This window comes from Xyrauchen texanus, chromosome 18 (assembly GCF_025860055.1).
Source record: "Xyrauchen texanus isolate HMW12.3.18 chromosome 18, RBS_HiC_50CHRs, whole genome shotgun sequence".
NCBI lineage: Eukaryota > Metazoa > Chordata > Actinopteri > Cypriniformes > Catostomidae > Xyrauchen > Xyrauchen texanus.
Genome location: NC_068293.1, coordinates 11,296,768 through 11,321,446, shown reverse-complemented (window position 1 = coordinate 11,321,446; position 24,679 = coordinate 11,296,768). Strand labels below are relative to the sequence as shown.

Here is a 24,679-nt window from a genome sequence, read left to right as displayed (position 1 = left end):
GGTTGCGGATTTCCTTCCTAAAGAGGAACGCCACTCCAACCGCCCCCCGCGTCGCTCCTTCTTTTCATGAGATTGAGCAGGACCTGGCTGGCAATGGAGGTGATTTGGGGATGGCAGCGGGCTCAGTTTTTGCTGGGTAGAGCCCCACAAACCACCCGCCCCCCGGCATGCTCGTTGACTTCTGTTCGGGCTCAGGGTAACAGTGGCTCACCTCACGGCCAGTCTGCTTATCCCCTTGAGCCCCCTGAGCTGGATGACAAACTCACCACTGCATCGGAGAGCGTTCCGGAATCTGACACGGAAGACTCGATTGGACTGGCACCTTTCAGGCTGCGGTATCCACATTCTCAAATAAAATAGCAATTTTCTCTTTCTCTGGGTCACCTGGCCCACAAATGCCGTACTCATGGCAACCTGATTCCACACCTCAACAGTCCAGGCACTCCGAATGAGGAACCCCCGCCTCCAGACCCATGAGTGCTGCCCCCTGGCCGGCTGGTTCTGAAGTCCAGAGGATACCTACATGGGACCTCCTCCTCAGTCACTAACCCACCCCCTGCCGGGTATGCAAAGCAAGGTAAGTGCTTCGAGGCTTCTCTCAGCACCAGAGCCTCAGTACGTGCTTCTGCCTCCCGACTCCATACTACCTGCTCCGCCCCGCTGCGAAGCCTCGCCAGGTATGTCAAAAATGATCGTCCCTTTAGTGTCCCTTCTACTCAAAGATGCGATAGAACCTGTCCCTCCAGCCGAGATGAAGAAGGTTATCTTCAGCCCTTACTTCATCATACCCAAGAAAGTCGGCGACTAATGACCGATCTTGGACTTGCGAGTTTTCAACCAGGCCCTGCACAAACTCCCTTTCAAAATGCTCATACAAAGACACATTCTAACTTGCGTCCGGTATCAAGATTGGTTCACAGCTGTAGACCTGAAGGACGTGTCTACGGTTCGCGTTTGACGGCCAGGCGTATCAGAACATGGTCCTCCCCTTAGGCATGTCCCTGTCCCCTCGCATCTTCACGAAGGTCGCAGAGGCAGCCCTTGTCCCGCTAAGGGAAGTGGGCATCGGCCTACTCAACTACCTCGACGACTGGCTCAACCTGGCCCATTCTCAAGAGTTACTATGCGACCACACTGATCAGGTGCTCAGGCACCTCAGCCGCCTAGGGCTTCAGGTCAACTGCGAAAAGAGCAAGCTCACCCTGGTTCAGAGCATCTCTTTTCTCTGCATGGAGTTAGACTCAGTTTCAATGACAGCGTGCCTCACCAACGAGCACGTGCAGTCAGTGCTGAAATGCCTCATCTTGTTCAAGCCAGGCACGGCAGTTCCTCTAATACAATTCCAGAGGCTCCTGGGGCATATGGCATCCTCCGCAGCTGTCGTGTCACTGGGGTTGGTGCTTATGAAACTGCTTCAGCACTGGCTCCAGACTCTAGTCCCGAGATGGGCATGGCGCCACGGCACGCACCGTGTGTTCATTACCCCTCCACGTCTAGCCCCTGGACGAGATGCGGAAGATCTAAGTGGCCTATCACCTGCCGTCATAGACACAATCAACCAAGCCAGAGCTCCCTCTACCAGGCAAATTTACACCCTGAAGTGGTGCTTGTTCACAAATTGGTGTTTTCCCCGGTCCGAAGCATTTCTGCAGGAGAGGTTATAGGGGAGGCTGTCCCCCTCCATTTTGAAGGTGTATGTAGCCACTATCGCAGCCCACCACGACGCAGTGGACGGCAAGTCCAAGATTGATTATCAGGTTCCTTAGAGGCGCACGGAGGTTGTACCCTCCCTGGCCAAGTTCTGAGCAGCTTTTTGTCTGCTTTGGTGGACAGCAGAAAGGTAACGCTTTCTCCAAACAGAGGCTTTCGCACTGGGTTGTTGATGCCATAGCATTGGCCTATCACACCCAGGCCATACCCACCCCCTTGCGGGTTCAAGCACACTCAACGAGAAGTGTGGCATCCTCGTGGGCACTGGCCAATAGCACCTCCCAAGTGGACATATGCAGATCAGCGGGCTGGGCAACACCCAATATCTTTACGAGATTTTACAATCTTAGGGTTGAGTCGGTCTCGTCACATGTACTATCATGTCCAAGCCGGTAGAACTTGGTAACAAGGAACAACTGACCGGGTGTACCGCTTGCATCCAGTGCCTTTCCCCTCCACTGAGGCAATCACGTGCACTCTTATCCCAGGAGACCCCACTAACTCGGCTCCCTGGATGACTCCTCCCTAGCCCTCTGGTCCGCGAATTCAGCGGAGGAATTTCCCGACCAGACCCACTACGGGTACTGAAACTACTCTGTACTGGGATAGGTGCTCCACAGGACGGGCCCCTGTGTGGATTAATCCCCCTGTATGTATTTTCCGCATTTCTGGAGCATTGCTATCGTGAAACAGAGATCGGATATCAATGTTGAACACTTAGACCTTTGAAAAGATGTATCGTTTGTTAACATTCATTAAATTTATAGACTGTAAATTATATATTAAACGTAAGCAGAGTGACATCATCACCGCATCTGACTGTGCTACCATCCTAGAATCTCTCGCCCCATTGAGGACTAAAAATCATAAACCTACACCTGAGCCATGGTTGAACAACATGATTCAAGCCTTGAGACAGGCTTGTAGAAGGGCAGAATGAAAATGGAAATAGGACAAGCTACAGATTTCATATTAAATTTTAAAGGTTTCTATTTCTAATTATCAGAAGGCTGTGAGATCTGCCAAGTCTGTGTATTTATCAGCTCTTATAGACAAGAATCATTACAACCCTAGAACACTATTTAATGTTGTGTTAAACCTGGCTGTTTGCATTTATCCTACAGAGTAGATAGCTATGTGTGAATGTTCCTAAAAGTTATTTATCAATAAGGTAACTGTAATAAGGCAGAATATTCACCCTGTTGTTTATGACTCTACTGTCCTATCAAATTATAATGGTGTTTTTATCCAGTTTACAACTATTTCTCTTACTCACGTACATGATGTTGTGAACCAACTAAAGCCCTTCTAATTTTGATTAATAAGTTCCTTGAATCAGGAGTTGTCCCTGACTTGCCTTGGTACAACCCAGACTTAAAAGGCCTAATCTTGATTGTGCAATTCTATCAAATTTTAGACCCCTTTCTAACCTCTCTTTTTTTATCTAAAATACTGGAGAAAGTAGTTCTCCACCAACTTCAGAGTTTCATGGTTGAAAACAAGATCTTTGATACATTTCAATCAGGATTAAAGAATTCTCATTCTACTGAGACAGCTCTCTTAAAAGTTTTAAATTATGTTTTATTAGCCACCGACTGTGTTTTATTAGCCAGCGCTAGTACTGTTAGATCTGAGTGCTACTTTTGACACTGTGGATCATAATGTTTTTTTGTCTCGCCTAGAACAGGTTGTGGGTATAAAGGGCCCAGCCTTAAGTTGGATTCAATCATACCTTACAAACAGGAGTTTTTCAGTCAATATAGGCCAATTCCATTCTGAGTCTATTCCTTTGACTTGCGGTGTCTCCCAAGGATCTACTCTAGCTCCCAAACTGTTCTCACTCTATATGCTACCACTTGGTTCTATGTTTAATAAACATGGCATATCTTACCACTGTTATGCAGACGACACACAAATGTATCTCCCACTGACTCAAAAGAGCAGTTTAGACCACTTAGTAGCTTGCCTTGTGGATGTTAATGCATGGATGTCTTTACATTTTTTTAAGTTTAAACGAGTCTAAAAAAGAGATTGAGGTATTTACTTCTTCTAACACCAAGAGTATTTTGATGCCTTAACACCCTATGTTAAGCCCTACGTAAAAAATCTGGGAGTCCTTTTGGACAGTGCACTAAAACTTAATAGACAAGTTAACCAGGTTGTAAAAACTTGTCAAAAAGTATTTTCTCTCTTTTGAAAGGGTGATTCATGCTTTCCTTTTCACTAGGCTTGATTACTGCAACTCTCTATACCTGGTAATTAGCCATTCTTCTTTAGGTCGCCTTCAGATGGTTAAAAATGCGGTTACTAGAGTTTGAACAGGGGCTCAAAAGCGGGAACATATTACCCCTATTTTGCGTTCTTTGCATTGATTACCTGTTCTCTATAGAATTGATTTTAAAGTGCTCATATTGGTTTTAAAGTCTAGAAATGGTTCAACACCATCATATCTCTCTGACCTGTTGATAGATCACCACCCAGTGAGAGCTCTCAGGTCTGCTGATCAAAGCCTTTTAGTGGTTCCAAAATCAAAGTTAAAGTCTAGGGGCGATCATGCATTTACCTTAATCTTAAAAGCAAAGCAGTCCATCTGCTGACTCCCTATGCAGTTTCATAATCTAATAATCAATTTAAAATCATGCATAAACTAACTTCAATGAACAAAGCACTTTAAAAAAAAAAAAATAATTCTGATACTTCTCTTCAGTGGAAAAGTCCAGCATCTGGATCACAGTCTGTTCCAAACACCTGTTGGAGGGCTTTGGCCAGGGCTGGAAGACAGTGTTGACATGGCTGTGGGAATTAAGTGGTGCATAGTTAACCACAGATAGTTATGACGGTACATTCAGTACAGCATGACTCATATTGTCTTTGACTCTAGAGCCAAACACCAGCGTCCATAAATGGATGTTTCATTCTATTTATCATAAGTGCGCAATTCCCATTTAAACAAATATGATAGAGCTCTTGTTCCTTCCATATGCCCACACAGATATGTAAACATGCAGTGCTTAAGTCATCACACTGTCTGGTAAACACTGTAAAGGGTAACAACAAAGACACAACATACATATCTAGGTATAAGTGTGAGAGCTTTTAAAAGTAGGAATATTGCATAATTTAACCAGACAATTTTGGTACCCTAATTGATTGTTATAATGATGCTTCCATTCAGACCATCTTTATGTTTCAACTCAAAACTGAAGAAGTTGCCATGTCTCTGTATTAGTGCTCCAAAAGGCATCCCGAGCTGATCCCATAGTCTGTTAGTTCAGATGTGGTTCTCTGTCATACTTATTCATAAACACAGCGAATAACCTATATAGACAGTGCCACACTGATTACGCCGCCACTGAGTAATGTCTTTGCGTATTAATAACAATAAGGCTCTATGTCTAAAGTCAAAACAAGTCTGGGAGGATTATGGAGGAGAGAATAGGTTCTGTCTCTAAGAAGAAGAGGAGACATAATACTGTTATCTATTTTTTTAGGTCATATGAAACAACAACAATATGAATCTCTTTCTGATACAGATTACTTCCCACTTGAAGTCTAGGCTAAAGGAAATCTTAGATGAGACTCTGAAAAGAATAGTAATTCTTAATAAAATTAACACCAGGTCATTCATTGCATCATTATTTACCACTCACTCTAAAATTATATTAACAACTTTAAACATTTTGGCTGCTTGAGTCATTGATTATGTGTAATTTTGTATAATTATATAATTGTCATTGTAGATGAACACATACTGTTTTGGGCCAATCTGAAGTCAGAGTTTTGGAATGAAGCATAGATGTCCCTCTGTCTCTTATTTTAAAGCCCTTAAAATGTCTCTGAATGAATGAGCCATATGGAATGCTCAACTGCCCTTTACGGTACATGAAAACAAGGCTCAGATTCTTTTGAAACATTTTCAATAAATATAAAGTATCTGACAGTTAAAATACTCTCCAGAACATACTGTAATAAGCACTACAGTCTCTAAGGGAGCTTTCAAACTAGAGCTTTGGGCACTAGACCCAAATCCATTTGACGTCCAGTTTTTGGTTCATTTAGCTGGTGTGAAAGCAGTTTTTCAAACTCAGGTGTGCACTAGGTAACGGTTCATGTGAACTCCGAAATGGTTTGCAATTTGTATTACAGTCATCTGTCATAGCTTACTGAAGTAAACACTTTTGATGACCTATATTTTGAAACTTTGCATCCTCCTTGTCACGCTTACAGAAACATTAATTTCTCATATTATTTGCATCTCTTGCCAGCTGTGGCAGACAAATGCCTGTTCAGTTTTGTGTGTAATATTTTAGTGGTAAACCCAAAGGGATGGTGAGGATGGTGTGTTCTCCACCTGAGTCGTTTCCCGGTGATGAACAGCAGCTGCTAGTTCTCATCGAATCAAATTGATGGCACACATATATTGGAGTTCACACTTAGTTTGACCAAGCAATCATTCCAAGTGTTCAAAGAGCTTAAGAATAAGCACATCATTTTGACCGCACTTGTCCCAATTGTGCTGTATTTTTTCTCCACTGTTTGTCAGGTATTAGTTTTTGTTTGGTTTTAGACAGCCAATTGCCTTACATATGTCTTCTGACACTGCTATAAGGGCTGGACAGACTGTGTGGTTTCTGTCATGTTGGCTTTACAGAGTTCTTGCCCATGAGTACAAGTAAACATCAGACCATAACTTTTAGTGGGAAAGATTTTTATGACTCCTTTTATACGACTCTTATTGTGTGTTCCGGGCCGGATTGTACAAGACCTTATACCCACCTCTGTAAGCAACCTCTTTGGCCTGACGAAGCTGCCTGAGATCTGCTGTAAACCACGGTTTGTCATTGTTATTATGTTAAGCAAGTCCTAGTAGGAATGCACATATCGTTTTTACTGGTGAGGAGATGAGGTTCGTCTGTTTTGTTAGGAAGAGAGCGGAGATTCGCTAGATGGATATTTGTCAGGGCTGTTTGAAAGGCGCACAGATGGAGCCTCAGTGCACCAGCTTGTCTCCCTTACCTGCGTCTCTTGAACAGCACAGATGCACCTCTGACTAAAATGTCCAGCAAAGCGTCCAAATAGTCAAAAAAACTGACAGTGTTTCCTGTATTACTATTAAGCGCCGCCGCAACACTGCTAATGAATCTACAGTGCGAGACGAGACATAAAGCACTACCAGTAGGCCGATTCCCAAAGAAGAGAATTTTGAGCTGTTTTTTTTAAATCTACAGCAAGATACATAACAAGAATCAATGTAATCTGATTCACAAACAAATGACTCTTTTGAGCTTGTTCTTTTTATTGAATCAACAACTGTTTTAATATTCCAAAACACATGACTCTAAGATCTGGCTCTTTTTACTTAAATATCTGTTGGAGCTGACTGAATTAATTGACTCACTCCAAGTAAGAATTTCTACTGTGTTGTATGTACTTTAAGGTCATGAGAGTTGCTTGCTGGTCGTTCATATGACAACATGTACTTTAAATTACAAATTTTGTTTTGTTGTATTAAGTAAATTATCAAGAAAAAGTTTATTCTAAATGGACTATCTGACAATTAAACATTTCATAAAAAATAAAACAATACAATTGTTTAAAAATGCAGTTCACATTTAAACAAGCAAACAGTACTATTTATCCACTTGTAAAATGCAATCTACCAGACCCTGACTGTGATGTACTGTATATTGAGACTATTCTGACTAGGGATGCATCAATACCACTTTTTCTCTTCCTATCCGATACCGATATCAGAAATCTCAGTATTGACCGATCCCGATCCCGATCCGATACCAGTGTTGTTTTTTTGCATAATCAGTTAAGAATGTCTTTACGTTATTGTGTGGAACTAATTGGGAGTGTTCTTTAATATGTAAAGAAACACAAAATTAACTAGTATAATGGATAATGTAGCAATAAAATTAACAGTAATTCCAGTATAAGTCATCAGTAGAAAAAAATTTATATATATTGTTTTTGCAAAACTTGTGTCAGGAATTTAATGGATTCAGATCTCTCTTTTTTTGTTTAATTTAGTTGTAAGATTTCATTCACACAGTTAATTTTTGGAACCCATTCAACTTAAAAAATTATTATCATTTGTAACAAAAATTATAATATATTATAATAGTAATATACAGTATCTCAGTCGTGCACCTTTAACTTTTAAACCCTCACGCTTTTATTTTGACATTCTGAACTCTCCAGGAAGTCATGTATGTGTCTGTTTGTGGGCAAGTTCACAGTAGTTTAATTAGCTTCTTATTCAAATTCTGATAAAAATGCACTTCCAGTGCCATTCTAAATGCATATTATAAGTTAATCGAATTATTGAGCATCTACATCTGAGATGCTGTTTGTAAGAAGCGCTCAAATATTGCGCACCACGTGAAGGCTAAAAATAGGCGCGTGTGTGTAAACAGAGCAGTGCCATTCACTTACGCGCTGGAGCTGTGCGTGCATTTTATATATTTACTTATTAAACACAGCTTTTTGTGATTCACAGAACTATTGTACGTCTTCAAGTGGCTTTGAATAAAATGCACGAGTCAGAACTAATTTAATTGTGTTATGGTTCTTTTATGTCATTTTGGTGGTGGCCATGGGGCTCGAACCAATGACCTTCTGATAAACAGCCCTGTGTTTTAGCCACTATGCCACCACCACTCCAAAATATGAGAACTATGTAGAATTTCTCCGTAACGCAACCTCTATGGAGAAAAACCACAATCATCATGTCTGGAAGTCAAATGATGTTTGCTCAAAAATTATAATGTTGTTCCAAACCCATATGCTATCATATCAGTCACCATTCACTTTCATTGCAGGGTACTTATTTTATTTTATTTCATTGTAGTTAATTTTTCATGCAATGAAAGAGAATGGTGACTGATGCTTACGTTGCCTTACATCAAAATGAAACCTTTTTTTCAGCAGCTTCTGTTGTAGCACTGGTATAACAGGCTTGCAAATCCACGTAACTCTATGCAAGCTTTCTGTATTATTATTACGAGTTTTTACTTATCTTTGATTTGGAAAACCTGATGCTTCCATGCACCAAAGACACAAATGCTAATCAAGTGATCATTGTTTCAGGCTTGTTGGAAACTGTTTTTCCAGGTAGTGGTGGAAAAGGTCATTTGTGTGGGGAAAGTGTGGGGTGGAACAGGATAGAACACAATCGTCCTGTCATCATCTGTTGCAATCATTAACTATTTAGCAATCAACAGAATCTGGGCAGTCGGTCATTGTTTGGGGTGCCATGACTTGTGTTCTGCTGTTATGACCTTCATCTTTCCCACCTCTTGTAAGACAGTGCCTTTGCTTCTCTCTGGAGCTACTAAATACATTTTTTGAATATTAACATCTCAGAGAAAATCATAAATAGCAGTTCCAATCCTGAACTATGCAGTGATTGATCTATATGCATTTTTTAATGAACTATGCTGAGTGCAAATTTGAATGAATATCCTGGTTTTTCTATTTGATACAATTGTACTTGATATTGAGCCTGATTGCATGCACACCAATACACTGATAACTCCCAAAAATCAGCTTATTTAAAAAAATCTGAAAAAGTACGAATATCGCATTTACATGAAATTTGAAATAATCAAGTTATTTTCAGTTCCCTGTCTGTCACTCACCCGACATTGTGTCAATGTAGGGACACTAGGAGTCGAACTTGGGAGACCTAAACACAATATTTGATAAAAGGCCAATGAGAATTGGCGAATTGAATTTATATGCAACTCCCCCAGACATATGGGAGACGGCTTGCATCAACTCATTCAGATTTGTTCTTCGGAGCCGATCGGATTTCCCACTGATGTTACATTCACCTCTAAAAGTGTACAAGCTGCTGGATATAAGGCACATTTACAGAGGGTTCTCTCTTCTTCCACAGATAAGTGCAGAGAATGCCCCTGGGTGCTTCAGCAGCCACACTAAAAAAGAGTGAGCTCTGACAGAGAGTGTCTTTTTAAAGATGCCTTTCCGTTTATGTGCAGTTCCTGGGTGTGGTCGTTATCTCTCTGCCATGATCGCTGTCTCACGTTTATCGGCCGTAGTCACGCTGAGCCAGAGTTTGTGGCTGGATCATGTTCTCACTGCGAGAACATGGCCATGGCAGCATTGCGAACATGGCTTTCTTTCTTTCATAGACAGAAAGCTACTCCAGCCACTCCCCATCATGTTCTTTCTGCTTACATGTACAAGGCCACGGCGGTTAGCGCTGGGAGCGATTTGGGGGCTTTAATGGGAGCATTTCCGCCGGGTGAATCCCTAAGCATTCACGGCTGGACGATGCGCCGACACAGCCCCGCTCTGCCCCAGTTCCTTTTTTCCTGGAGGTGCATGAGGAGCTCAGGAATTCGTGGCAGGCACCTTTTTCTGCCCGGTCCTGTTTCTTGGGTTCTTCCACTCTCACTACCCTCGATGGTGGGGTGGCCAGGGGGTACACAGAGGTTCCTCAGGTAGAGCAGGCGATTGTGCTGCACCTGTGCCCACAAAACGCAGCCAACTGGTGGAATCCAGAGCCTGTAAGTTCACTTCGTCCTTGCCGGTCAAGGCTTACGGTGCTGCTGGACATGCCGCCTCCACCTTGCATGCCATGGCCATCCTGCAGGCCCACTAGGCTTTGAAAGAGCTGCACAAGGGTAGTCCTGACCCAGGATTGATGCAGGGGCAGCGCTCAGCGACCGACTTCGTCCTCAGGGTGACAAAAGTTACAGTGTTAGCTCTCGGGCATGCTATGTCCACTATGGTGGTCCAGGAGCACCACCTGTGGCTCAACCTTGCAGAGATGAGTGACACCAACAAGGTCTGCTCCTTGATGACCCAATCTCTCAAAGTGGCCTGTTCGGCGACACTGCCGGGGATTTTACCCAGCAGCTCTAGGCAGTCAAGAAGCAGATGGAGGCGATCCAGCACATCCTGCCCCGGCCTGATTCCTCCACCACCTACAGTCAGCTGAGATCCAGTACCCCATCTGCTCATCGCAAAGGGCGTCCATCTGCGGCAGCAACATCGGCTCCGCCACAGCCCGAGCCGACGTCTCGGCCTCAGCGTAGAGACTCCCTCAGGTAGTTGATGCCTCCTGTGCCTCGTTTGGTGCCAATAACCCAGCGTTTCTCAACGGGGGCATTTGGAGAGTGTTGGGGGGCGGTGTGAACGAGGCAGCAGAGAGGGGGGCGCTCAGGCACAAATGGGGGGCGTTACTCAGAGGTACTCAACAGGCGGCCTGCGCAAAAATCTTTTCAACTCTTCTCCTTAGCCTATGTCTTTGTCTTGCTCGGATTACTGTTGCCACTTCACCAGGAGGATATGCCAGGAGAGCCGGCATCCTAAATTACACATGCTTTTAAGAGGCGGAGAATTTTCAGCGCAAAATAGAGGCGCGCTTTCACCGGCTTTTTCTGTACATAACGCGGAATACATAATTATGCGCATAATTAGTGCTCAGGGCTCGCACTAATGACCATATTTAATAAAAAAAAGTGGCTGTTTTTGACGTCGTTTTTTCTTCGGTTCAGTTCAGATGGCCGAGCTGTTGTCGTCTTTGTTCGTCATTTGAAATCAAATGACCGTTTGTAGGCTATTCAAATTTGAAGCCTAGTATATATTGCCTAATTGAGTGCGCGAATGACCGTTGCTTTTTCATTGGCCATTTAGGTTAGTTACGTTATTGTTCACGTGATTGGTTCATCTTAAAAAATTTTGTATGTGAGCCTGAATTTGTTTGAATTTCTAAATACATTTGCAATACCTTTCAAACAATCCATGTGTTTTTGCATTTTTTTTCTAAACACAATATTACTTAACTTGAGGCTTTTACATGTCGTTTAAATACAATAAGAAACTTCTGTTTCAGTTTTTTTTTTTTACCAAAAACTCAGGCTTCAGGTATCAGTGTTGCAATTGTTTGGCTGTAATAGTATTTCTGAAGTGTTTTTGTTTTTTTTAGGGGGGTGGCGTTAAGAGGATCATGAAGAGGTCAGGGTTGCGTTCAAAAAAGGTTGAAAACCACTGTAATAACCAAAGGAGGGCTTCGAAGAGTCCCTGAGATGGGCGACCCAGAGGTGAGGAGACCCGCTGTCAACCAGGAGGTGGTACAGAGACCACTTCATACCTCGGTGGAGGGCTGGGAGGAGAGTTTTTGGTTGCCACATGCCCAAGGGGCACTGGTACTTTCATTCAAAAGACGAGCAGTTTCCTCATTCTCTGGGTCACACACTCGATGTCTACGGCTGTCATTGTCACGACAGCCGTACATCGAACACTCGTAGCAGGGGCGCTGTAGACGAAAGTCCCCCGCCTACGCACAACCAGCTGCGACACACATACACAAAACCAGGTGTATGTGATGCACCACAAGGATGCCCAGACTCCTCTCCCATCGCAGACCGGTCCTATGGTGGTACGTGGAGCAAGGTAAGTTAAGTGCTCTTTCAGCCATGAGTTTGGACTCTTAATGTGGCAACATTAGCTCCGTCCTGCCACAAGGCCCAATCAGCAGGTATGTCAAAGGTGATTGTCCCCTTGGTTCCACTTTCACGGAGTCTGGAGGCATAGCTAGCCCTCTCCAACCAGTCGTGCTGACTCATCAAGATGATCCGACTGTTATGTGATTTAGTTCGCCAGGTGCCTGCCAAGGTTCAGTGGCATCTGTTCTGCCTCACTAGTAGACAAGAACGCCACTGTTCTGCATGCGGAAATCTAGGGAAGGACGCAATAGAACCTGTCCCTCCAGCCGAGATCGTCATACCGAGAAAAAAAAAAAGCCAATCTTAGACCCGTGAGCTTTGAATCGCGACCTGCGCAAGCTCCCGTTCTAAATGCTGGCACAGAAGTACATTCTTTCATGCTTCCAGCATCATTGTCACAACAGATGCATCCAGGTCAGGCTGAGGTGCCGTTTGCAATGGGCACACAGCCTCGAGCTCCTGGATAGGCTCTCAACTACATTGGTATATAAACTGCCTCGAATTGCTGGCGGTATTGCTGGCTCTGCTGAGGTTTCGGCCATTGATCCAGGGCAAGCACGTGTTAGTCTGGACGGACAACACAGCAGGGTTTCCGTTGTCCGGTAATTACCGGACATTGGCCGGTAAAAAAATTAAATGTCCGACAAAATTAAATCTCTCCGGTCAAATTGTCCGATTAAAATTGCCTAATAATCCCGTCCCCCTAACACAATCTGAATTTGAGAATAAGCCTAAAATGTATAAAGCAAAAATACACCGATCTCTTGCTATGTTATAAAGGAACAGGCTCTGTCGTTTGAAAGTTATGAAACAACATCGCATGCTGCATTTCAAATAAAGCGCACGCCTAAAACGGCTGCAATATAGACCTAAACAACGAACGATTGAGTGAGACGTTTCAAATATGGCCAGGCCCAGGCAGACTAGCTTTAAAAGCTTTTTCAGAGGCCAGACGATGGTGAATCAGGAACATCTCATTATAGATAGATCAGTGCTTCTAATCCGCGCATTCGTGCAGTTTTTTTCTCTATCATCAAAACTGAATAGCCTATGTTCATCAGTGCATGGTTACAGTCTATATCAAGCAGGGACACGTTTGTGTGCATTTTATTTTGTGATTTCACCGGAATTAATAGAGAGTCTCCGCAACGGCGATAGATTGAAACGCGCGTCCTAGTGAAGATTGCGCGACTCGCGCAGCGCGTCATCCATGCAACTGATAGCAGCGGACACGAGCGCTCAGCTTGATTTAAAAAACAACAGATTTTAGCGCTAGATCTCTTATTTAATAACAGACTAAATGAATGATCTGCTAGTTAACTGGAGATGTTTTATTTATTTGTATTAGGTACATCCGTGCCTCAATGTTTCAAAAAGTGAATGTGTGTGAAACCACAGTAAAAAACAATTGCCGTTGATTGACACCAATCGGACGTTCATGTTTTTTTTTTCGTCTATTTGAAAGTTAAGCTAATAATAATATGTTGCATTCTATACGGCCTGATTATGTCATTTTTTAAGTTACATAGACTGCCTCCAGTTTTCCTCAACTTGACTAATTAAGAGGCGATATATTTGACCAGCATATCCTCAAAATGTCCGTAAAACGAAACCTGTGACCGGCACCATTTTTTCTAGCGGAAACTCTGCAACACAGTGACGGTAGCATATATAATCGCATGTCGCAAATCACCTGCCATCTCCTCCTTTGGAGTCAGCAGCAACTGAAGTCATTGCAGGCCACTCACATCCCAGGCGAACATAATCATGCAGTGGACGCACTGTCATGACAGGTGATTCTCAGAGGATAATGGAGACTCCACCACCAGGTCGTTCCGCTGATTTGGAGTCAATTTGGTGATACACAGGTAGACCTGTTTGCTTCCCAGGAATCCTCCCACTGCTCGCTATGATACTCCCTGGCTGAGTCCCTGCTCGGCACGAATACGTTGGCACACAGCTGGCCCCGGGGCCTGCGCAAATATGCGTTTACTCCAGTGAGCCTGCTTGCGTTTTTAGGTGTTTACATGCAACGCAAAAACTGCGTAATGGGCAAAAATATATATCTGTCGATCGGTTAACTGTTGTGCAGTTTATGAACTTACCTGATAAAGAAAAGTAATTTAATGCATTTACATGATCACACATGTTGTTGCCTTATTAAGCATATTCGGTGTAAGAAAGTGTATGTAAACATGCTCAATGACTCACTTTAAAGCTTAAGAAAGCACCTAAATGTATCATAAAAGTAGCCCATGCATTTGCTGTGTCCCATTCCAAATCTTCTGAATGCAGACAATATAAGAAAACAATTAGGGATGTGTGAGACTAGTTGGCTAGTCAACTAAACAGTACAGATGCTGCATGTCGACACTGGAATTACTAGTCAGTTAATATTTTTTCCTATTAACCTGTTCAACATTTTTACACATTTACATTTGGCTTTATATTTTTACAAAGGCTGTGCTTAAATTACTATCATGTTAATCTTGCACATTTTAAATATAAATACTATTTTAAAAAGAGGATATCTGGAGCAGATGTGTACAGAGTTTCATTTAACCTCAGGCTGCACATGCTTCTTCCCTCTCTCACTCGCGGTGCGCTCTGGAAAATGCCCTCTCAAAAGACAAGAAAACTCGGCAAAGTAGCTATGTAATCACTTCGGTGGTGGTGCGGGATGCAGATTTCTAAAACGTTGACTTGAAAGGTACTATGGATGTTTTCAAATTTGCTTCTTCTTTCACCGGACCATGTTGACATGATAATTTGGTTAAACAAAAATGTATGCTCTTGAGTAAGCAGCCTAGAAAATGACTGTTTTAGGCTAGGTATGCACATTTTTTTACCCTGTTGATTAAGAAGGCTATTTTCAATGATGTGCTGACCGCTTAACGGATTAAACAATCAGAATAAAATGTATTTTATCCTGTGTGCACGTAATGTTTAGAATACATTGAGTTTATTGTAAACTCATTTCTCACAGGCCTATTTTTTTCTATCCTACAGCTTTTTTTTTCATTGTTTCTTTTCATCTGTTTTTGGTTTATGTTCTTAACTGAACAGCTGTCATATCAGATCATAGGCTAATGCATGTCATGAAATAAGCACAACTTTTAAGCGCATTGTTTCTTCTCTCGTAGATTTGGCTTACCTTTTAATTATTTTCAACAATGTCCTGACTGTTTTAATAAGTTAAGTAACATTTTCTTGGTGAATTACTTTTAGAACAGGCTATTGGAGCTTCTTTATTGGTCATGCATTATTCATTCATTTGTTTTCAATAAATATGCCTGTATTCGCTAACGTTGACTCAGTGAATGTGTTTCATGTTGTATATTTAATGTACAGTGATTATAATGCATGGCAGATAAATGGCCTTTTTCAGCAGAATTTAGCGTCAGATTTGGAATAGATTAAGTATTATAAATTGGTTTCATAAACATATTTTTGTGACTGTTTTCAGAAGAAGAAACCTTAGGAAAACAGTCTAAAGACCTTTTTAGACTAGTGGACTAGTCAACTCACAAATTTTTGTTTAAATGTTAGTGAGTGAATACTACAAGCTTGTAATGCTTAAATTTATTCAAGACAATATCTGCATTTTCTGACAACTAAAAATTTTGCACAGGACGGATTGAATTGACGAGCCAATCTGTTTGCGGATTTGTGTGTTGTGATTTTCCTCCTTAATTTGTACAATTCTGTTTTGCTTTAATATTTTAAGTGTTTGATCAATATTTAATATGTAACTGCTTAAAATGAGTGGAATTGATTATAAAATGCTGCTCTGCAGCATTCATATTTGAAATGAAGGGAATTATTCTGATGGAGGACCTTCAATAAAAATGAATTATTTGTGTCTTGGGACAGGAGGCTCAATGCAACCTTTGTCTATTGCTTGCCCAACAGCTCATATCAGAGGAACAAGACATAATGTCTCTGAGAAACTTTGTCACACAGCAAGAATAAAGCAGACATTTATTTTATTTGTATTTATTTATTTATTTTAGCACTTGAAGGAGTGATGTGGCATATGGTTTAATGGACACACAGGGCTGCTTCAATAGTATGTAATTTCACTGTGTAGGAGTGAGAGGAGGTGCTGCCGTCATAGAATGGGGCCCTCTAAAAATAAGGTCCCCCCCTTACAAAGACAGTCACTCAAAAAAACACTGAACTCTGAAATCTTAGTTATTAGCTCTGTAATATTCATTTGCAAACTGTCAATGAATTGCTGTTAATGCTCAACTTGTCTTTATGTTGAAATGCCTTAGTTGGCATTAAAGTTAGAACAATATGGTCTAGTACACATTGAAAGAAGAGTGTTTCATTATACATAGAATGGACTTTCAAACTTGCTTCTCCCACACTGAAAAATAATACTTTCTTTATCTGTATTTTGTCTTGTTTATATCCTTAAAACAAGGTACCGGTAAATCTAATGGCATAGGATTTATTTTATTTTCATTTAATTTTCTTAACTCATTAGTTAATATATAATAAAAAAATTGATTTAAAAAGGTTTATGCTTAAAACAAAGCAAAAATGTTATGCTAATAGATATATTCTTTGAAAGCATGGCTTATAATCATACACAGTTTTGCTTTTTTTTTTACTTAAAACATGACAAAAATGCAGAATGTTATTTTGCAGTGTTGATATTGACACATATTTATTTTATTTATTTTAATTTTTACATTTACCACAATTTACAATGTCATTGCGTTGTGCCTGTGAAAGTTAGTGATACTTTACTTACATATGTTGACAGTTGTTGTACCTTTAGTACATATATTAAATCTTCATGAATCTCTTTGAAAATTATCTTGTCTCATGTCCTAAATGTTTCTGCAATGATGATTGATCAGTCTGCTTCAAAGGGGACTATGAAGTATTGAGTGACACTTTTTGAGCATGTACAGCTGTAGAGTCCTGAGTGTGTGTTCGAAATGTGGTGGGGATTTACATCAAGAAAAAACCCACAGTGCCACGATATTGCCTGTAGCATAACATCACAATGTTTCAGCATTCATGTATCTTATACGCAAAGCTCAATATGCTTTAAATCAAAGGATTTTTGCTATTTTACAGGTTAAACATCTGCTGTTTTAGCCCAAGAATCTCTATGCCATACTAACAATGTATTTCCCACCTTTTCTTTCTATAATAGGGAGTTAAGAAGTCCAGTGGACCATGTGGAGGCAGAGACTGCAGTGGGGGATGTCAGTGTTACCCTGAGAAGGGTGCAAGGGTAAGTATGTTTCAGCCTTCTATCCCAGCCCTCATCAATGAAATGTTTCTTCAACCATCAAATGCTTCTGTGATGGATTTGCCTTTGGAAATGTACAACACAAAAATGCAAAACTATCAGATATTTGGTCAAAAACCAATTGGATCACACAATCTTATAGATTCAAGCAGGAAACAGCATGCAATAGTTTTTTCTACCAATGGATTTACATTACTTTGGCGACTGAAGTTAATTGATTTAGTCCCACATGCACCTTCAGTAATCAGTAATATTATACTGTTAGATGATCTTAAGGTCTCCAGCCCCTGCTCTTAAACATCACAATGTTTCCAATTGTTTCTATTGGAGGGACAGAGATCTAATGATCAGTGAAGAAAAAGCAAAGACATTTCAAGGGTGTTGTGAATACGGGTCTAACGAATTAGACTAAACATCAATGTTTATTGATTTAAAAGTGTAAAAGAGACACACAAAAAGTCAGTTTTTTTTTTTACACTAACTTTTAGTATGGACCAAGTTCAACTAGGCCTGAGAGGTACGACGGCATTAAACTTAGGACTTTAAATCACAACCTCCGTGTCATCCGTGATTTTATTGAATGAAACCAATCGGATTAAGATTGGACATGCTCAAACATTCACAATCCAACTGTCGTAATAATTCTGTGGGCAGTGTAGCTGACTGTAAAAGGCATAGTTTGTTTGTTCACCATATCTGTGACCTCTCCTCATTTGTGGTGAAATTAAAGATGCTTACTGAGGGTGTGGGAGAGAGAGGAAATACATTCCTTAGCAAACATCAGGATGCAAAGGTCCTTGTGAGTATAGTTTAAGATCTCAGTTTGGTTGTCTTTTACCCTACACTATATAGCAGCAGGAAAAGGTGTTTGATTGTTCTATGGAGCCATATTAAAAGTGCCAAGGCTGTGAGGATATAGCGTACTCATTCCAAAAGCATTTTTTCCATTTGTTAAACAAAAATGAATACACACAAAGGAAGGAATGGCAGATAAACACTCCCTGCTTGTATTTCAAATGTACTTGACATCTAACTGAAAAGTAATATTTCTGTTTAATATGACATTCAGTTATATAGGCTAAATTCATTGTGTTTTATAGATCAATACAAGCAGTTTTCTTACTTTTCAGACATGAATAATACTACTAATGCACAACAGCAACATGGTTGTGTTATCAGCTAATGAGGAACTCTACCACATTATTTGAGGTGCTTGCAGTGCTGGGTAGATAACTTCTGAATTGTAATTCTCGCAGATCTCGCAGATTAAATTTTTGAGGTAATCACATTACTTTGGGATTACTTCCAACCTAACTCTATATTTGATGTCACTTGCATTAATTACAGGAGTTTCTAGAACATGTTACACAAACGTGGTCATGAAATTTTGCCATTTTACAAACGGCATCCATGTGTGGTAAGAGATCAGACCAAAAACGGCCTCAAAAGTATCACTTAAAATAAAATGCATTCATTCACATTTTTGAAGCCGAGTATATAAGCAATTCACGAAACTAAAAAAATTTTTACGGCGCTAATTGGATCACATTGTGAATATGAAATTATGTGTATTTGAGCATTTTGATGCATTTAATTGGCATAATACTTCCAAACACACAGTGTCACATGTTTATATTTCACACAGAGTGATAATTCAAATAATAATTAAAATGTTTTCGTCAGGAGTTAAGTTAATAAATTTAACATACCCTCATATGCTTCTTTGAATTTGACGTTGAATCCTTCGCAGTTGACAAGATATTAACCTTTTTAAAGGCATAGTTTACATTGCACAGTGATATGTTCGTCCTGTGTCACCTTAACAGTGAAATTATCTCTGGTCATCCAGTCGTCAAATGCTGATTTAGACCGCTCCATCTTCACACATGTGATGCAAATTTCGTCATCAGCAGAGTGCTCGAGTGCTTTAGCACTGAACACATGCTCCCCGATTTTTCTAACCGCGCAGTATGCACATGCTGGAATTATTTGCACTAATTAGTGGGTCCACAAGGTGGCAACACTCATCGTTGAGTGTTGCTGTCACGAAGATTGTGCAAAGTAATCATCTATAAACAACAGAAGATGAAGGTGGATACCAGCATTTGTAAAACTTGAGCCTGAAGTACTGTAAAGACATCTTTATGGGTCTTAACTCCTGAAGACATAGGGTCCAGTGTCCCATAGCAGTCGTAGCGTGCATGTGCCAACCGCCCTTGTATGATTACATTGTCAAATCATGGAAAGCCTGAGCAATCGACTCTATGCACATGTTAAGTGTTAAAACCAAAGTATACTTTGGGCTTTAAGGTCAAGGATTTTGGCGAGATGCAACGGCTGGATGGTCTTTACACAGTATAGACAGCATCACTGATTATAATGGGGTTCTACTGGTTTTGATGTGACACGCTGCTCGCGTCTGGTGTAGACAGGGTGTATGGATTACATTTTGATGCATAACCAGTCCCACACTATTTGCACTTTGAACATGAGTGATACCTCATTCCTGTGTGGCTTGTTGAGGAGAGGTGTGCATTACTATTCTAAACTATCAGACCATGGATTTTCATTAGAGAGAAGATAAAATGGGTGGGGGAAAAAATCTCTTAGATATATCATTGAAGGAAGGACCATATTGGAGTCAAAAATTGACCAGAATATCATAGAGACTTGGAAGTGGGCTCTTCTGACTTGTTACTGTAAGCAACCAACTAGCAACCACCCAGAACATACATAGCAACTTTATAGTAATGTGCTAAAATCACTCAAAACACTGTGGTAACCCCATACATTTACAACACCCTGACAACCACCCAGAACACTAGCAATGTGGATATGGGCTTAAATTAAAAAAAAAAAAAAAAAAAAAAAAATCTAGCTGTAAAGCTGTGAAACTTGTTCACATCATACTCAAGTACAGGAAATATTTTACGAAGAAACCTAAACCTCACTATATTTTATTCTGAAACGTGTAGCTTGTAGTTTTCAATGTTAGTGGGCTCTTTAATTTGTTGTCTATCAGGATCTTTCATTATCTTACTTAAGCCAAACACACACTTTTCCACTCATAATGTCCTCAGTTTGAAGTTCATGAATAATGTTTATGGGGAGAAAAGAGCCTCAGATGTCTGGACACAGTTCACGTCTCCCACTGGGTCCCTTGTGGTCCTCGTTGTCCAGCCTTGACATGTGAGGCCAGCGGGACATAAACCCAAAACCAAAATGTGTAATTATCGCAGTGTCGATTGTTTTCAGCATTAAAAGGTTTAGAACTATTGCTATTATTAAAAATGAACTTTTGCTGTTTTTATTTTATTTTTCTCAGGTCTTATAACAGTTTTAAAATAGTTATTTTTATTGAATGAAATAACACAACAGCAATAGAACAATATTTTTGGTTTATTCAGGTATTTCATAGGTATTTGTATCAGTAACAAATAATCAAATTAATATTATAAGGTTATCGGATGGTGCAATATAGATACATTACCTTGTCTGTTTATCTTGTAAGATTTAAGAATTTCATATTTGATATATCTGTAACCTTCCAGTTTTGGCAACAGTTTGTATCTGTTTTCTTGTGGGTCACATTCTGTCCAACAATCAACAGTGCTTTCAGATGTTGACATGGGGATTTTACATTGATGGTAACACGCCAGATTTAAAGAGTCACATTCTCAATCTTATCTTTGTTAAACTTCCTAACAATTCCATAAACTTCTAATATATTTTAGAAACATATAAATGTTAGCTAAGTATTACTTTACTTTTTTTAAATAGCAATGCCAATAACAACTTACAATGTCAATTACAAACAGCTCCACAAAATAATTGCAGCAATAAAGAAAATGGAAAATAGAAGGATAAAACATCACTATTTTGAATAAGAGACATTCAGACAGGACACTATGGAAAAACACACATGCCCTTAGTTTAACAGGAAGTAAAATACATGACCGGACGTTTGGTACAATGCATAACTGCAGATCTTTTTTTTTTTTTTGGCTCTTATGATAGTTTCTCATTGGTGGGAAAGAGACACACTTGCCCTTGCAATTGCAATTGTCTTTTTTTAGCTGCAGGCAAAAAGCAACTTCTCTATAAATGGATCAGTCTCTGAACTAAATAAGTTCTGCATCCTGAAATTCTTTTCATAGACTTCCTTGTGTCTGTTTTAGAGAGCATGCAGTAGAGGTCTTGAATTTTCCTTTCTCAGTCTCAGAGGAAATATCACTTGATCTGGTTGTTTGCTGTCAATGTCTGTTTGATCAAGAACATTCCATGGTTCCTTTATTCTTTCTACAAATTACCTGCCATTGATATGAAGACTGCAATTTGTAATCTGGTCCATTGAGTCAGCAAGAAACAAGCATTTCTTAAAAATATTAAGAGAAACAGGTTAAGAACACAAGTACAAATTCCAAACACTTGTCTCAACCTCTCTAGTTTAAAGGATCCAACATTGTTTCAGAAGCTGTTGTGAGTTTTGGAATCTTAGGGGATATTTTGTTAGAGTTTCCTTTGCATTTATGTATATTGCATATTATTGGAGGTTTCCACTGTCGCCCTCTTTCCCCTCTCAGTTTAGAAAAAAGCATCACAAGTTCATATTTCCCGAATTACATCCCCATTTCCTCATGTCTCGTTAATGAAAGAAACTCTTCTTCTTTTGTTGATCAGCTCAAAAGACTATTATTTTCTTTAAATTTCGCCCCTTACTTACTCTGCCTATGGCCTTTCCATATACAGCCTTCGATTCATTTTATGACTCTTGAAAAACACATCCATTTTAGATTTAAAGAGAACACATTTGACAAAAGGAGCATTGTAGGCTGAGTTAAGGACAAGATGTGACTGGGCAAAGACTTGAAAGAGATTTATTTGCTTTTGTGTTGGGGGGGCCTGGTATTTGGGCTCTCTAAACAGCAGTAATTACTCTTATGGAGAGGTTAGATTTGACCCCACATAAAAGACACTATAATCCTGTCATTGTAACTTCTAGTGGGAGGCACAACAAACCAATCAGACTCTAGTATTAAATGATTTTTTTTTCCCTGTGGTTAATATGACACTGAACCCCAAGTTGCTCCCAGTGGCAGGCTAGCGCCTTGCATGGCATCCCTGCCATCATTGGTGGAGTGTGTGAATGGGTGAATGGGACACTGTGTAAAGCTCTTTGGTAACCGCTAAGATTAAAAAAAGGCGCTATATAAGTGCAGACCATAATCATGCCCCCGGACCGTGAAAAGGAATATTTCTACTACTAGAGCAACTCAAGCTTAAAGTACAAACTTCATGTTTTCAGCAGGGGGCAGTAAGCGCAAATGTAACTTTACAGACGTGCAGCTGAAGAGGCAACAAACCACACTTACAGGGTGCATCTCAATCAGCTCCTTAGCTCAGTGGTCAGGGCACTGATGAGGGAGTCAGCCATTTTTAGGTCTGTCTCATTCGCAAAATCGTTTCAGTCCACTGAAACGTTCGCTCCTAAAAAAGTCCCAAAATGCACCTTAAAAACCAGGGAGCATAATTGCTCACTATGTTCCCTTACCAGTCTTCTGAAGTCTCTCAAGTCATTAGATGATGAGCCTAAAAGTAAAACTATGAAGTCCAAGCCTTGTTTTCTCTTTAAAATAGATGCTATTTGAAATGTCTTTCATTCATAATTACCAAGTGAAATAATCTTTTATATATTTCAGTTGTTAAAATAAGGTTTAAAATGCACTCCTATATATTTCTATTCCTTTATTTATGCCATTTATTTGTTATAAAAAAAACAGAAAGTTTGAATATCTTCATTGAAAATTAATGATTGTGTAATTTATACAGCGGTGGTGCTGATTAATAACAGCTGTGCTTGAATGTGCTAGCTCGTTAACGTGAGTCATAAGTTTCCCAATATTCAGTCGATGAACACCCTTTCCAGTGCCCGACTTCGTGTTCATGTTATACTGATACATGGCATAGGGAGATGGGGGAGCTGATTGAGACACAGGGAGAGACTACAGACATCTCAAGATGAGGACTGAATCTTGCAATCAAACACAGCTGGACAGAATGCAAGACCGAATTCAGGGGTATAAAGATGTTTCAAACTACATTTAACTTGACACAGCGTCCTTAAATCCTTAAATCCATGCTTTACTTGTCTGCCTCAATAATGTAATGTAATGCATTTTAATCATCTGAATTATTATATTTAATGTATATATATATATATATATATATATATATATATATATATATATATATAAAATTATAAATAGAATATATATATTCTATATATACAGTATATAGGGCTGGGCGATAAAACGATCTCGATATGGCATCGCGATAATATTTATTTAGACTACGATGATAATTTTTGACATGTTTACTCGATATGGATAGACCTAACAGCCTATTACAAAGCAGAAATAAACGGACAACAGCCAGTCAGAACGCAGATTTTGGCTTGTGCGTCTAAGTACACGCCCATTTGCTAGCAGAGCACTGTTTGAGCTACCGGCAGTGAAGAAAGTGAATGTAAAGAAAAAATGAGTGGAAACGACGAACACGAAAGCGACGGTGAAAGTGAACTCGAACTATCTTCCAAAGCTGAGGAAATTGTTGACAAAAAAGGTAACAAGACGTCAGTTATATGGAAGTGGTTTGGATATCTGAAAAGCGACGACGCGCAAATAAAGACGGTCTGCAAAATATGCCGTCGGTCGGTGATAACCAAGACGGGAAACACAACAAACCTTTCGGTCACCTGAAAAGGTACCATCCCAGCGACCACACCGAGAGTATGAAAATGTGGGCCCATGTTAATGTTACTCCGTCCACAAGTTTTGCCCAACATGCTAACGTGTGATAGTACTGTAGTCACAGCTTTTAGTTTTATATTTTATAATAAGTTACAAGGCAAGCTAACTTGCATTGTTTTGTCAAGGCAGATAAAGCATGTTTGCTAAAAGTAAAATGTTAACATTTAGATTTAAAGTTTATCAATATTCTTTTATAACAAAATATATTCTCAACCAATCCATGTTTGCACAGTTAAATGTTTGCATTGTTATTTATTTATGTTAATAAACTATATAGTTCAACAACTATTGAACCTTCTGGTTTCTTCAGGCATCATTATCAGTATACTTTTCAAACGGGCTGCATTATTAAATTATATATCGTAACAAATATCGATATCGATCAATATGGAAAAAAATATCAT

At 40.0% G+C, this 24,679-nt stretch overlaps 1 protein-coding gene across 1 annotated transcript in view; it reads left to right on the top strand.

Moving 5' to 3' along the window:
- LOC127658568 (collagen alpha-2(IV) chain-like) overlaps positions 1 to 24,679 on the top strand; it is a 165,951-nt gene that overhangs the window by 50,034 nt on the left and 91,238 nt on the right. The window contains exon 4 of the mRNA XM_052147928.1: positions 17,368 to 17,448. Within this exon, the coding sequence (XP_052003888.1) occupies positions 17,368 to 17,448 (81 nt within the window). The remainder of the gene's footprint in view (positions 1 to 17,367; positions 17,449 to 24,679) is intronic.